At 33.3% G+C, this 15,332-nt stretch overlaps 1 protein-coding gene across 3 annotated transcripts in view; it reads right to left on the bottom strand.

Annotated features, from left to right (window-relative positions):
• Positions 1-580: 580 nt before the first annotated feature.
• The window catches only part of LOC141456190 (chaoptin-like), a 532,556-nt gene continuing 517,804 nt past the window's right edge, over positions 581-15,332 (bottom strand). For all 3 annotated transcript variants that reach the window (XM_074131931.1, XM_074131933.1, XM_074131932.1), the window contains exon 9: positions 581-9,573. In XM_074131931.1, coding sequence (XP_073988032.1) covers positions 9,245-9,573 — 329 coding nt within the window. In that variant the 3' untranslated portion in view covers positions 581-9,244. The remainder of the gene's footprint in view (positions 9,574-15,332) is intronic.

The raw sequence follows: 15,332 nt of genomic DNA, 5'->3' as shown, positions 1-15,332 counted from the left end.
ATTTGCCTACTCCACCCCCAAATTTTGACACCAGATAATGAAGATGCGGATTGCAATTTTTTGCGGAGTAAAGTTGTAGAACTCAAAGCCCGGAGAAATGTGAATTGAGTGCATTGTTTGTTGTCGTTGTGCTCATATGGAATGCACTGCGTGTGAATAGGAGTCATTCCAGTCCACACCTATCATGTCTTGACATTTCTCTAAGAAAACTGATTGAGTACACCCTAATTTTTATCCTTAATGTACGATAATTGTGTAAAATTAGTTTTGTGGGATATTTAAGGTAAAATTTAAGATATTTCAGGCTTATTTTTACAATTCATGGAGAAACGAGAACATTAACTATAATTATTATGTGTGTCCCATTTTACGACCACACTTTCTGAACACCACGACAGACTTTTTCAGTGTAACTCCAGACTCCTTGCTGTAATCCACTCAGGACTCCAAATTTACAAAGATAAATAATGTATGTCTATGATTTTACTTCAGAGAAGAAGACTTCTACCTAAGAAGTAAAAAGAGTAAAAAAAAAGTTGTAAACAAGGTAATATTAGATGAAATAAGGGGCAAATTTAAACATACATATTAATAATTTATTTTATACAACATTATATACAATCGCTTTTCTTTTTATGTACATTTTGTGCCTTAACGGTATATATAGGTATATTTTTTCATTTTTTTTTTTTTTTTTTTAATTATTAAACATTCAAGTAAAACTTGGAATATAATTATTGGATGGTGATGTTACAATTAATTATCTTTTTTTGCTCACTTTGTGTACTACTATTTATAAAACCTTTATGACAACTTACTCAAATATTTTAGGAAATAAAAGTGCCATTTTTATGTGAGGTACACTACATAATACAAAGAGGTTTTATTTTTAAAGAAGATCACAGACTACAAACTCATATTCTACAACAAATACATAAACTTCGTTTAAATATGTACATAAATGTCAGGGGCCATTGAAACTGTTTTTTTTTTACACTCAATTGCTTTACTTTTTTTTCGCTATGGGCAATAGTATATTTACAATAACCAATCGAAAGAGGTTTGGTAAAAGTTACTTTTAACTATACAATACTTTACCCTTTTTTAGGTTACCCAAAAGTAAGGTTTATTCAATTTCGTGGTTTATTTCTTTCCTTTATTTATTTTTATTTGTAAGCTTTATATAGCTCTATACTACTATGAAAATGGTACCAATAGAACCCTTAACTAACCAACTTAAGTGAAAACAACTCACCAACCTTTTCGACCTTTTCAAATATCTACCGCTAGATTCAGTAAACACATATTTAACAATCAATTAAACTTTACAGTTAACCAACAATTTATATTACGCAAATGTAAATTTTATTTAAATACAAACTTATGTGCAGTAAATACTCTCAGTAGTGAATGTATGTTAAACTTATGGACTTGTTTGGAGAATCATTTAACCAGTTAAGCGTGGAATTTAGTTATAAAAAAAAAACTCCCACAGTGTGCGGAATTAAAATCAGACAACAGCGTGTATACACGTCGAACGCAGGGCAAAACAACCAAAAGTTTACAACGTCGTAATAGTAACTGCAAGCGACTTTTTCTGCAATTTTTGGGGCTTGAAATTGCAGAGCATTCTGTGCTCATTCAAAATCTTTCACCGCTTCAAGTATGCATTGCTTTAGTTAACTAGGGACGCAAGAGCTTTTACAAGGAAGAAAAGAGCTTTGAATTCTGTGCAAAATAAAATCATGCTCGTACTGAGGTTTGAACCTCTATCTAAGGTAAAAAACGACATTGCACAAGTGTTGAGAGCTTCTATTTATGTGCGTAATTCCCAATCTCTAATGCGGAGGCCAAACATGTACCAACCACTTATCATTTAGCTGACTCCCACTATTGGTAAAATAAAGGAAACATCACACCAACTGATATTCTTATTGTATTTTATTAAAATTTCGAGTTTTTATAGTTAATGGCAATTTTATATTTTTCACGACTACGTATACACGTCAAAAACGCTTAACTGGTTAAAACAAAGGTTTTATGAGCTTAGGCTTAATTTCGATCAATTTCAGTTTCAAAACGTTTTATCATTTACAATTATTATTTACCAAGGAAAAACAAGACAAAACCGTCAGTGATCAGTTCTGTATAACTTCTTTACTAAGCGATTGTGCAGGTTTTGCAAAAGAAAGGATAAAGGGGATTCTTTGAAATTTGTCTTTGGTTCAGTGAGTGTGTTTGGTTAGCAAACCATAAAAAATGGACAATGGGCCCAAAGTTCTGAATTGTTATTTTGATGCGGTGACACCATTGGGTCCTAGAAATAATCTTTTAAACGAAATCAGTCAACTTAATTATTGTTACGGATTCTCTGTCCCAAGAGCCGTATTGTACCATCTCATACGTAATCTAGTGGGTAAATCCTTCCCATTTTACTTGTTCCAGAACTCACTAGTTTTTGTCGTGATACTCATCAAGCTGCAAAGTTCCAAATACGGGTAACTAATATCGAAAACTCGAAAGCCTCGCAGTTAACAGAATATGAGAAGCCATTTCCTCTTCTTCCTAGCAGAGCTTTTGCACAGAAGTTCCCGGATCTATCTCCACTTTAGAAAGGTGTTTTCAGAATATACCGTGCCCTGTAATTGGGCCTTATTTGAATAATCTATTCCTAAATAGCTTCAGAGTTTCCTCGGTTTTGATTTTACCCTGAACGAGTATAAGAGTTTTACCATGTTTCATTCCCTGGACCAGCATTCCAGGCTTTTTTTGTGTTCTATGCAAAGCAATTGCTTAAAAGCTATTTGCACGGTGCCCTTGCTGATAGCAAGGGAAAGCAACCTCATTATCTCTTATGCCAAAATGATTCGGCACCCTCTCAAAGACTGGCAGTGAGTTGGAAAAGCTACCTGAGTGACTCCCTATATCCTCAATCAAGGGGTGAGATTCGAGATTTACAACATAGCTTCTTTTTAGTTCTCCTCAGCATAAATTTCGGCCTGGGCGAAAGGAAACGATCTGCTGCAGGTGACCGCAAAGATAAAAATCGGAAGGATTTAGATCGTAAATTAAAACTTCTATACCAAGTAACTGAGCACTGAAAATAACAGCCGAGGTGTTAAACCCAAGAGCCATGTAGAAACCTCTAATTTCGCAAGGCAAATGGATTTTATAGATGCCATGGATGACAGTTACAGTAGTTATTGATACTATCTCTTATAAATCGAGCCTCGCCGGTCTATAGAACACTAAATCAAAATTTCCTAATTTTAGGACAACCTTTGTACCAAGGAAAAACCTACACAGCCTGTAATCTTCTAGTTTCTTAGTCTAGGCCCAATGGTCTTAAAATTCTTCTCGGTGTCCATTAAAGGCACAATTACTGACGATTTTAAATGGATATAAGCGCAAGAACATTGATCTGTTGCTGTTCTGTAATTGATCGAAGTAAAATCTATGTGTTCCTATAACATTTTTTACAAATAATTAGTATTTTCTCAACAAGTTCTGTAAAACTTTTTACATTTTTTATAGAACACCCTTTATACAAGGAGGTAAAGCTCCAAATTTTTAATAGGTATATTCATACTTTTATTCTTGTAATTATTTTTTCGTCATAACATACATTTAATGAATTTTAGTGCACTATATAAATTTAATGCAACTAATTACATTAAAATAAAAAATTGAATAGTAGGTATGTTCAAGAACTGTAGAAGACAAACAAATTTTATTTTTGACTTCAGTCATCAAGAGAATAATTTGCTTTTGACGTATTTACTGATATTTATTCTTGATTTTAGTGAAACATTTTACACGTAAAGGTATTATTCCAAAATTCCCTACTCCGAACTAAATAGATAAGTTTCAATTTATCTTTTCCTTAAAAATACAACAGTTAATACCATCAATATTCAAATTCGTTGAAAATTTATCACTGACTCGATATCAACTAACTAGCGTTATTTGTCGAATTAATTAGTAGTTTTATTGAGAAAACAAATATTATCACGATTGCAAATTTATTCGTTTGTTATAACACGATGTTTAAACTTTTGGGGAATTTTTGTTTTAACAAATACTTCCCCTACTTTTTTTTTTTTTTTTATTACAGTAGACTTTCTATTTTGTATTCTATTTGAAATGTTATCACGCGGTGAGGCGTAAATGATGTATTTAATTTTTCAATCTTCGCAAACAATGAATGTGGAAATGTATATGAATGATAGATATACAGATAGTATCTGGTGGATAAGGACCGGATAGCCACTGAACGAGCAGACGAGAGAAGCAGCTAGAGGTATACTCGGCAAGTTTTCATTCCTGAATTCCGTGGAGAGCTTTGCTGTCAACATTAGTATCCAATGAATTGACAATTCCCATCGGCTTATGGCCGTACAATGAAGGTTTAAATTATCCACATAGAAATGTATATTTTGTTACCGCACAATCTACACTGAAGCATTTCAGTCTTCTCAGTATTTATAAGTAGTCAATGACTACACTGTTTAAAATTAAAAAAATGAAACTTTTATTGGACTTTCATTAAAAATGAAACTTAAATGAAATGGGTGAAAAAATGATTGCCATTTCAGTCGAGTAAAATTTATTTTGCCGAGCTTTCGAAGCTAAAAGACCAGACTGAAAAGGACAAACAATCAAATCTTATATACGAAATTGAATGCAAAGACTGTCACAAAAAATATATAGGCAAAACATCACAATATTTAAAAAAAAGACTGTACCAACACTCTTACGACACAAAACTAAAATAGAACACCACAGGCACTTTCCTTACACAGCACAGAAAATCATCACACTTTCGATTTCCCAAACACAAAGATACTTAAATCAGAAACCACACACACAAAAAAGGAAAGTGCTAGAAATGATATACATATCTAAGACAGAAAACAGTTTAAATTTCAAAACAGACACAAACAATTTAAACAACATATACGCAAACTTACTACAAAATACTTGACAATTGGCAACACTGACTTCCACACAACCTAACATATTACACATAGACCGATCACACTCAGTCCATGAACAGACAAGACAGAAGACACACCAACCCTGAAATGTAATAGTATTACTTTGTAAACTAGGTAAATAATTTTTGTAAATTTCGTTATATTATACATATTCATTCCAATAGAATCATTGTTAACAAACTGTAAATATGTTCCACAGCCCTGAAGATGACCTAGTCCCTAGGTCGAAAGCTCGGCATAATAAATTTTACTAGACTGAAATGGCAATCATTTTTTCATCCTATTGAATCTATACATCAGTCACCAAAAAGAATGAACAACAATTAAATAGGGAAGGGATTAGCTATGAGGTTAGCATACTGGACTCCCACGCGGAGGTCCCGGGTTCGAATCCAGCAGCTGACCCTTAGATTTTCTCTTCCTAGGAGCTTCTTACAGCTCACTGTCCGGTGATGGACAGTGTTGTCTGTAACGAGAGAACACTGTCCGGAGGCCGGCAGTGCACTGGAAAAAGCTCCGGGCGCTAATGACCTCAGCTGTTGATGCGCCAAAAAAAAAAGAAAAAAAAAAAAAAACAATTAAATGAAATGTGTGACCGCATAACCTCAATAGGGATTTTAAAGATAAGTAAAATTCTCAATTTAAATTAAATCGTTTTAACATTAAAGTTTCTCCTTTACTGAATACATTTTGTACCATTATTGGCAATTTTTCAGTAGCAATTCTTTGTTTCAAGGAAATTAAAATACTTAAATATCTATGAGATATAGTCGTGTGAGATTTTGCCCCAGACTTTGAAAGCAAACATGTAACGTAGGAGCTTCCTCGTCCTCGAACCTAACAGGTCAAGCACCGCCTGAAAAAAATAGGCGATTTCTTTACTTTTATACCATAATTAAATAGTGATGCAAATGTGTTCAGAGCATATGTACGTTTAATTCGAAATTTAATAACTGGCATTAATATTTTTCGTTTAATTTAAACAATAGGTCTCAGTTACTTCAGAACCTGTTTTGTGATAAGTACGGAGCATTGTTAGTATGTTTTCAGGAAACCAACAAACTATCAGAAACTTACATCCATTAAAGTCTTTCATCACATCTTTCATGAATTCATTCACTCCTAATTATTTGGTTTTATTGCTAGACTGTTTTAATTATAGATTCTCTTCGCCTGCTATTGCAATCCCTGTACATTTCTTTTTTGTTTTTGACACTTTTCTTTTTTTGTAAAATTGTTCTGCAAATTGAGTTTAATAGTTTGTGATGAAGTATTTTTTGAAGGGATGAAGAGTGGTCAGAAATAATTTTTTTTAAATCAATACACTTGCAAGTCCTGTAAATATATCCCGTTATTTCATTATCATTAACAGATATAGCGGTTATTATCAAGTCACCACATTTTAATTTTATATTTCAATATTTTAAATACGTACAAAAAAAGTTATAAAAGATGTTTTCAAATGTATTTGTTATAGTGATTTATTAATTTATTGCTTATGTACAAATCAGATAGCATTTGTATAATTCCTTTGTAAAGACGCTTAAAAAACAATAAATTATTCAGAATTTCGAGAAATCGATGTTAATTTCCGAGTATAAACCGCTCCTCAATACTCCACAAAAGATAACTATATAATGTTTTTTTATTATTTATATACCTAACTTTTAATAACCAACTTAAAAACTAAGTTATTCTTTAATGTTTAAAAAAATATTTTCTACAAATTCAAACTAGACTTACTGAAATAGTGAAACCTTTTTGAAAAAAACGAATTAATAATAACAACTAGGCGGAGTTACTAGTTTGTAGAGAGAGATCTTGTTGGATGACGTCCCTCTTTCATCTATGTTTCACACAAGAATACGGATCACTTATTTTAATAATAGTTTTACCATTTACAAGATTAAAGGATTAATTTCAAGTGCTTTTACACATTACAAAGCCCTTTACTGGACTGGTTGTATAGGATGAAAACTGCCATTACAATCTCTTCGTACATTTATCTCTTTGGTACTTAGTTTACGCCCCCTTTTGTAATAGCTTCAACTTACAAAGCAGTTACCAAGAGGAAGGCTTTATTATTTAAGAAAATTATTAACGATTTACCATCCAACGATTAGTGTATATTTATTTCTATAGCTATTTTCAATTTTTATTTTATATAAACACTAGATTATAATTTTAGCTATTCATTTTTGAAATAATATAATTTATCCGAGAAAGAAGAGACAATGTATTGCCAATTTGTCTTTTTTATTTTTTTCTATTAAAATTTGGTTGACGTAACTTCTTAGAAAAGGTGACAACCTCTTTATTCTCTCTAAAATATCACTTCATTATGAAGAACAGTCCTTGTGCCTAACTAATTAAAAATAATAATTAAATTGGTGCTAAAATTTTGAGTTAGAAGGGAATTTCCCAACTAAAGGTTACACTTAATTATTGCTATTTTTCACTTTTTTTAAAAGGTTTTCTCGAAATAGGTACTATAGTTTTCTTCATGTCATTGTGTACACGTTCTACGCAAGTTAAAATAATCTTTTATCAAATACAATTTTTTATTGAAATATTTCTCCAATACAATTCGATAAAGGGCAATTTTGGAGCCTGGTGATGTTAGGCTTTCCTTAAACGTACCACTGGAGTGTAATGTACGATTCTACGAGTATGTCTTTTAGATACGAGACTTTTAGACATTCTATGTCTTTTAGATACTCGTATATCTAAAGGACTTCTCAAAAATGCTTCTCTAAATTTCACCAAGTTTGATGAAACAAATTCAAGTACCGGTGTCACTACTTTACTAAACGAATTTTTTAATACAATCTTTCTAGCATAATTGTTTTTAGGGCATCCTGAGGGCTGATTGGAGTAAGTTTCTATAAAGTGTAAAGTATCGATATAATGTGCAGTTTTATTATAATCTAAATAATATTAGCAATATCTTTTTAAAAATATAAGTTATAAACTCAAACATTATACTATAGTTAACAATAATCGTGTATTTTTAAATAGAAATTAAACTATTCATTATAAGCTTAGAATACTGATTTAGAAATAATGCAATCTTACAGCTTTTGATTCTATAATAAACAGCGGCTTCAATAAAAAATTATTCTTTTAATAGTAGCACCGCACAAAGTACTAACCGAGGACTCCTGTATAAGTCTTAAGAGTCGTTAACTTGGTTAAATGTGAGTGTAAGGTGGTCCTTCATAAGTCTTGAGAGTCGCCAACATGGTTAAAAGTATGTGTAAGGAGGACCTATATAAGTCTAGTGAGTTGCTGTGGTGGTTTAACTTTAAAGTGCTTGCATTCTCAAATTACACAAATTACAGATTAGTATACGATATGTATAAATTATACAGTATACAGTATGTATATTATACAGTATAATAAGTACATACATACATAATATACTTTCAGCAAGAGTAATCATGGCGATGACTAAGAGTAATGATTTGTGATTGAAAAAATTAGTCACGACTGATATTAATCATGATTATTTTATTTAGTCGCGCTTACGACTAATTTTAATCACGATTAAATGTGACCACGATTGAATTAGTCATGACTAATTAGTCGCGACTAAATTTTTAATCACATTTTTAGTCACGACTAAAAATATTAGTCGCGACTAAAAATTTTGCCCTACTCTGACCGAGTCACTTATCACTTAATATTTTTCAAAACTCAATAAAAAAGGGTACCTTGCAAATACGCGGTTGTATTCTACAAGTAACTAACATAGGCAAAAAGGTACTGTTATGGAGTTGAACTGCTTACTAATAATATTATGCGTTGGTTTTTATTAAATATTTTAACATTTCTTTTTTGTTAACATGTGGGTAATCTCAAAAGTTAACCTTCAAACTAGGCAGAAGTAAAGAAAAAATAATGAAACTAACAATAAATTTCTCTTCTCTCTGAGACGAATCTATCGGCTTTTTATTTTAAAAAAAAAGAATTTACTTTGAATAATTTAGGGTTTAATCTAATAAGTGAGTACACCTTACGTTACCTTGAAACGTTCACTACGAAAATCGCCTTCCAAAATTGAAAGAAACAATCCATTGCGTCACCCAATATAAGATGGAGCTTTACAAGTTCCTTTGTTATCAAACAATTTAACAGTTAACATTTTTTAAAACAAGTATGCAAAAAATTTGGTTTATGGTACAATTAATCTGAAATGGTGTTCTATTTACAAAAAATTAGGAAACGTGTTCTCTAAATTCGTTAGGTTAAATGGGAAGATAATGGTACAACATAGACGAGAGAAACGCAGATATGGCTGTGAATATGGGTAGTGGTGTTAATATAGCACTGGATCCTCCGCGACTCAAAGCACTCGCGTGGCAAGAAAGCGTTTCTGGGTAAAGTTCAATGAGTGGTCTGATCCGTTCAGTTTTGGGATCCGTGCAGACAGCCTCTCTTACGGCGGCCAAAACCGCTGGCTCGGGCGCTGCTCTATGGATTTCCAAAGATTCTCTTAACCAGCGTCTCAGCCAGTGTCCAACCCATACCAGTCCACAGTCGCAGATCCATCGATTTCCGCCAAGCATCAAGCCGCCTGCAATTAAAAATAAATAAATATATAAACATATATATAATAAATAATGTATTCTTACATTTGCGACATATTTATTCATGTTATACAGGGTGTATACGGAGGAGTGGTCGAAACTTCGGGAGGTGATTCAGCAGCTCATATGCAACAAAAAATATTCTTTGAGTCCCTATTCTCAATAGTGTCCAAGATATTTGCATTTTTAACTTTTCCGTCGATATTCGCGTTTTTTCGCCAAAAAAACGGCCGTAACTTTTTTGTCTTTTTTCCTACAACAAATCTGCTTATTCCAAACGAAAGAGCATTAAATTTCCTATAAATCTGCTCAATACCGAGCCTCAAAACGTTTCTAATAACAATGAAATTTTTACTTTAATGTCTAAAAAAATTCGTTATCGATGAGTTTTGTTAAAATTTTCAACTGTATTTTTTCTATGATTAATGAATTTAGGAGTCACATAATTTCAGAAAAAGTTGCGCATTTATTGAGCTTCAAAACCATACGGATTTTTTTTGGTTTTTAATAAAGCCCTACCCCGAACAGAGGGGTGTAAATGCAGAAAACTGGGATTTTGCGTAACCGACTTTTCACTACTATTTTACTAAAATGTCAATTTTTTGGAGAAAGAACAAAAAGAAAAGTAACCATTTTAGTTTTTAACAATTATTAATTAATAAAACGGAAGTAAAAAGTAAAGTAGCAATAACAATAGTAGCAATAGCTGCTGAATCACCTCCCGAAGTTTCGACCACTCCTCCGTATACACCCTGTATATGAACACAGATTATTCTAAATTTTAATATAAAAATATTCAAAAAGAATTTCGGAACTTCATTAGCGTTTACAAAGTAAGGAAATCGCCTAAACATTGCTTCATTCTTTATTCACTTCATTCTTAAATTCATTCTTAGTGGTAAATTAAGCCAGCTGAAAATTTATATCTGAATATTGCCTCATTTTTAATAATTTACTATAATTATTTCTTTCCCTTAGCATCTCATTCATTACTGCTCGCTACACGATGTTCTTTTTTGGGGGAAAAAAAGTGTTTAGGAAATCGCACTGTATTAGGCCTAATCAAGAAGCGAAATTATTATCAATACTAGAGCTAAAAGTTTGGTAATTTGTGATTTTTAGTATTTGTAATTTATGTTCACGCGCTCGTAACAAACACATTGATCAAGTAATAACAAATTTTTTTCGATATAAAAAAAGAGTCAATTTCAAAATTTTGAAAGATCGGAATAGTCGTCCCTCATTCTGGTCTTAGAGACAAAGTGAGAAGAGTACAAATATTATTAGCAACTTAGCACTAATTTTTTAATAAACTGTTAAAAGCTGGACAAAATTTCGAAATTAATTTTATAAGTAGAAAATTTAGAAGATATTGATTGAGTAATGCAATAATTATACTTGGATTAGTTTCTTATTAATAATAAATAATGTAATAATATTAATAAGTGGATTTAAACTGGGCCTGCGTCATTTTCAGCGCGATGTGTTAAACTAATGTTTAAATAAACAACAACAATAACAATAAATGTTTTATAAAAAAGTGTTTATTGAGATGATGTGGCGGATATGGTGAGAGGTCAAAGTGGATAACGAAGAGAGGGAGCGGATAGAGCGGAAGATAAAGGGTCTGTTGGGAAGAAAGGCTATGAAAAGACGTTCGTTAGTTGAAGATCATCGCCCCGCTCCCGTAGTACAAGAACTAGAAGAGGACTTCCAGACTTCTTAACTGTTCCAGGCTATGGTTGAACTGGGTGAGTGTTCTTTACTATTAGGGCTTGCAGCGGGTGAGTCTTATAGTCCCTTCCTCTTAGCCACAACTTCAGAGATGAGCCCTACACTCCTACCACAACACCAGGATAAACTACAAGGCCCTATAGTGGTTGGTTCTGAACTCTTCGTATCAAATCTACCCACCTTTTCCTCACTTCTTCATCAAATACTCTTTAGTAACTGTCTAATATCGTTTACGAGCAAACATAAAATTTTGTCTCGCTTATAATATTGACAAAAATATGTATACATATAAACCTAACTATTTAAGCATTTATAACGTCTAATTCCAAGGTCACATTTTAGGTATAATTCAAAACATAGTAAAACATTCTTAAGACCATATATTTCATATTTTCTTAATTTGTAGCAAAAATAGATCTTTATTTGGTCTGTAAAAAACATAAATTCATTATTGGTCTGTATAAAAATACATTTTCAGTAAAATCTAGAGGAGGTGTACTCATTTCTATCCGTTTGAATGCAATGTGATCACGGATTAAGTACTTAACACTGCATTGCCAATCCGGAGTCAATTTGGACTCCAAAAAAATAGGAATGGTCTCTGTTTCCCCACATCTCATAGCTATCCCGAAATGCACTTAGATATGCTATCCTCACTCTCTCACCATTTGATAGTCACGAGCTGAAGACCGTGGAATTCTTAGTTTCTTTTTGCAAATTAGTTTACTTGAATCATAAGAGTAATTTTGACTCCTGATTAGTAATATAAGTAGATTTTCTGTCATTAACTTGACTCCAGATTATTGCCTAAATGCTTATTTGATAAATTAACATAATTTTCATAGAAAGTATCTAGGCACAAGAAAAAGCCTCTTTCTAGAATTGATTTTCTGTCCGAATTGCAGCAAAACTTGTAGCGAATCAGGTCATTTGCGATCCGTGTCAACAGCGCACAGTAATTGAAAAAATAGTGAATGTAATTAAAAAAATGAAAAAGTCCCTGATCAGAAGGCAGTCAATCAGGGTTCCAGAGAATACTGAAATTACTGCGATCCCAAGTTGAAGTTAATTCCTTCTGCGTGAAATGTTAAAGCCGATTTGTGGACAAAATTTGTTTTTTCGTTCTTAATTCCTATTCTTTTTCATTCTTTAATACAAATTTCAATTTGACTCCAGATTGGTAATAACTGCCTAAGTTCGAGCATTGGCATTGCAGTGTTAAGCAGGTATTTGTACAGATATCTTTGTAAAAATATGCATATCAGTATCTTAATGGCTTCTAGACACGCCTTAAGCTGCCATCTAGTGAATAGAAGTTATCATTTTATTATGCGAGGTTTTTGTCTTTAAGAACTCGTACCAGTTTTAGAAACTCCCTAAGTGTTTTAAGACTATGTACATTGACCTTGATCTGTTCATGCCTTTAATTTGTTTCTCCGGTTTGGATCTAATCAAAATAGAAGATATATTTGAATCTCTGAGCGCCATAGAATTAGTTGACCTAGTTACAGTTTGTTTAAACTCGGAGTCCTCTGTAACATCTACAATAAATAAAATGCTCTGCACTAAACATTAGTTTTATCGCTCTAGCTGTCTCATATTTAATCAGATATTATAAAAGCATTAGCGGACCTATTTGTATGAGTTTACTAATAAAGCTGGGAAGTATAAAGGAGATAAAAGGATGCTGCGATTTTAGAGGTAGTCATTTTATTTTGAGATATTTACTTTTGTTTCCAGTTTGTGTTGATAAGAAGCTTTCCTTTGCTTTCTTCATCGCATGTAAACAAATATGTTCAACCTAAGATAAATAAAAGATTCCCGCAGGGAGGTTATCTTCAGTATTTATTTACTCTATAATTTTTATTCCTTTTTTACTTTTTGTTAAATAATAACGTTACATAACTAACTGTATCTACAGCACACGAATTGTTTTTATACAAAAGTGAAAATCAATGCCGTTATTGTATTTTTACCATCCTTGCCTATACCATACGCTCTTCTTCGGGTTTCAGATTCAAAGTTTATGTAGTTGGGGGCATTAGCTGGCAGGTTTTTAACCTATAGGCGCTAGGAGCGGCCAGTGTCTTTAGCCACACCATCACCGCAGCTCCGTATCACCTCTGAAGCGCCTGACTGTGAGAGGTTCGGTGCGAAGGTCTCTTATGAAGCTGCAGACAAATTAGCGTTTTGTGCCAAGCTTGAGAGGCTACAGGCGGGTCAGTCCTATACAGGGTGGAACCGGATAAGTGACGAAAATTTTTTTCTGTTAAACTACATTCAAAATGTAGTAGAACGCCGCCTGAACGAGTGTCCTATCTCTATCTGGTAGAAAGTTATGATTTTTTCAGGTTTTTTTCGACTAAACCCGACCTTACGTCAAAAAAAAACACTATTTCTCAACTTGTGCCTCACTTATTTACATTTTTCACCTCATTTTCGGATTCAGCATTAAATTTCCTATAATAATAGATCATTTTCGTAGTTATTTAACTTTAATCAGATTCATTTATTACAATAAGAACGTTAATTTTTTTAGGAATTTAGAATTTTCATGAATTTTCAAAAATTCGCCTCTTCGACAAAATTGGTCTTAGAGGCTGTCAAATTTCACAAAAAACTGCTCCTTTTAATACTCTTTCTAATGGTGCAATCAGTTTCAATAATGGCTGTTTCCTTTGGTCTATTACTGAGATAGTGCTGAAAAAAACGGTGTTAGCGAAGGAAGCAAAGGGGACTGGATGAAGCGTACTCTCATATCAAAATTATTATTTATTAACAAAATCATTTCTTTAAGCTTGTAAAATACATAATCACTTAGTGATTATGATTTATGTATAATGTTCTCAAAATGCCGACCTCGATTCCTGACGCATAACCGAGCGCGTTTCCGCATTGCTCCCACTGTTGCTGAAAATGATAATTGTTCTTTCAGTTTTTCTGAAGCAGCAATTACCCGTCTTCTCAACTCTTCTTCATTGTTGACCTCAACCTTATAGACCTCACTCTTAAGAAAACCCCATACGAAGTAGTCCATAGGGTTGAGGTCAGGAGATCTCGGTGGCCACGCGGTAGTTCCACCTCGCCCTATCCACTCAGGAAAACGTTGCGACAACCATTTTCTGACGTTCACCGAATAATGAGGTGGAGCTCCGTCTTGTTGATAAATTAAATTTCTGCTAACGTTGTGAGGAAGATTCTGAAGGAGAACTGGCAAATCATGTTCGAGAAACTGTAAATAAGTCTCTCCATTTAAATTTGCTGGAAGAAAATGTGGCCCTATCAACTGATCGCCAACTATTCCTGCCCAAACATTTAATTTAAACCGGCGTTGGAATGATGACTGACGAGATGCATGGGGATTCTCCGTAGCCCAGTGGTGCATATTGTGGGTATTGAATACACCTTCACGAGTAAAAAAAGACTGGTCTGTCCACAATATGCGTTTGAAAAAATGATATTCTTCTATGTCCCTATTCAGAAGCCACCTAGCAAATTCTTCCCTTTGTGCAAAATCATTTTCTTCCAAACCCTGCACCTGCGTGAAATGGTAAGGGTGAAAATGTTTTTTATTTAATACTTTCAAAACGTACCTTTGGGAAGCACCGATCTCTGAGGCTATGTCACGAGAGCTTACGTTAGGATCAGTTGTGACGTGGTCAATGATGTACTCCTCAATTCCAGCATCTACTCCGTCTGATGAATTTTCTCTTGGAGATTTCACTACAGACCCTGTATCCAACAAACGTTGGTGCACTCTCATAAAAACTTTGTCCGTAGGACAACGTCTGTCAGGATAGCGATCGCGGTACTCGCGCTGAGCTGCCAGAGCGTTTCCGTTACATAACCCGTAGATGAAGTGCATATCTACGTACTCCCGAGTGGTAAACCCTGCCATCGCGAAAAAAGAACTAACAATAAATCAAGACATCATCTAAGGCAGGCATTTTATTATTGAAACAAGTGTAAACAGGTCTGTATTTGTTTACCCGGCAAGTTCAAGGGTCGAGAA

The sequence above is a fragment of the Rhodnius prolixus genome, unplaced genomic scaffold (assembly GCF_049639745.1).
Source record: "Rhodnius prolixus isolate KJV_2025 unplaced genomic scaffold, Rpr scaffold_4, whole genome shotgun sequence".
Lineage (NCBI taxonomy): Eukaryota > Metazoa > Arthropoda > Insecta > Hemiptera > Reduviidae > Rhodnius > Rhodnius prolixus.
This window is presented reverse-complemented; position numbering and strand designations above follow the sequence as displayed.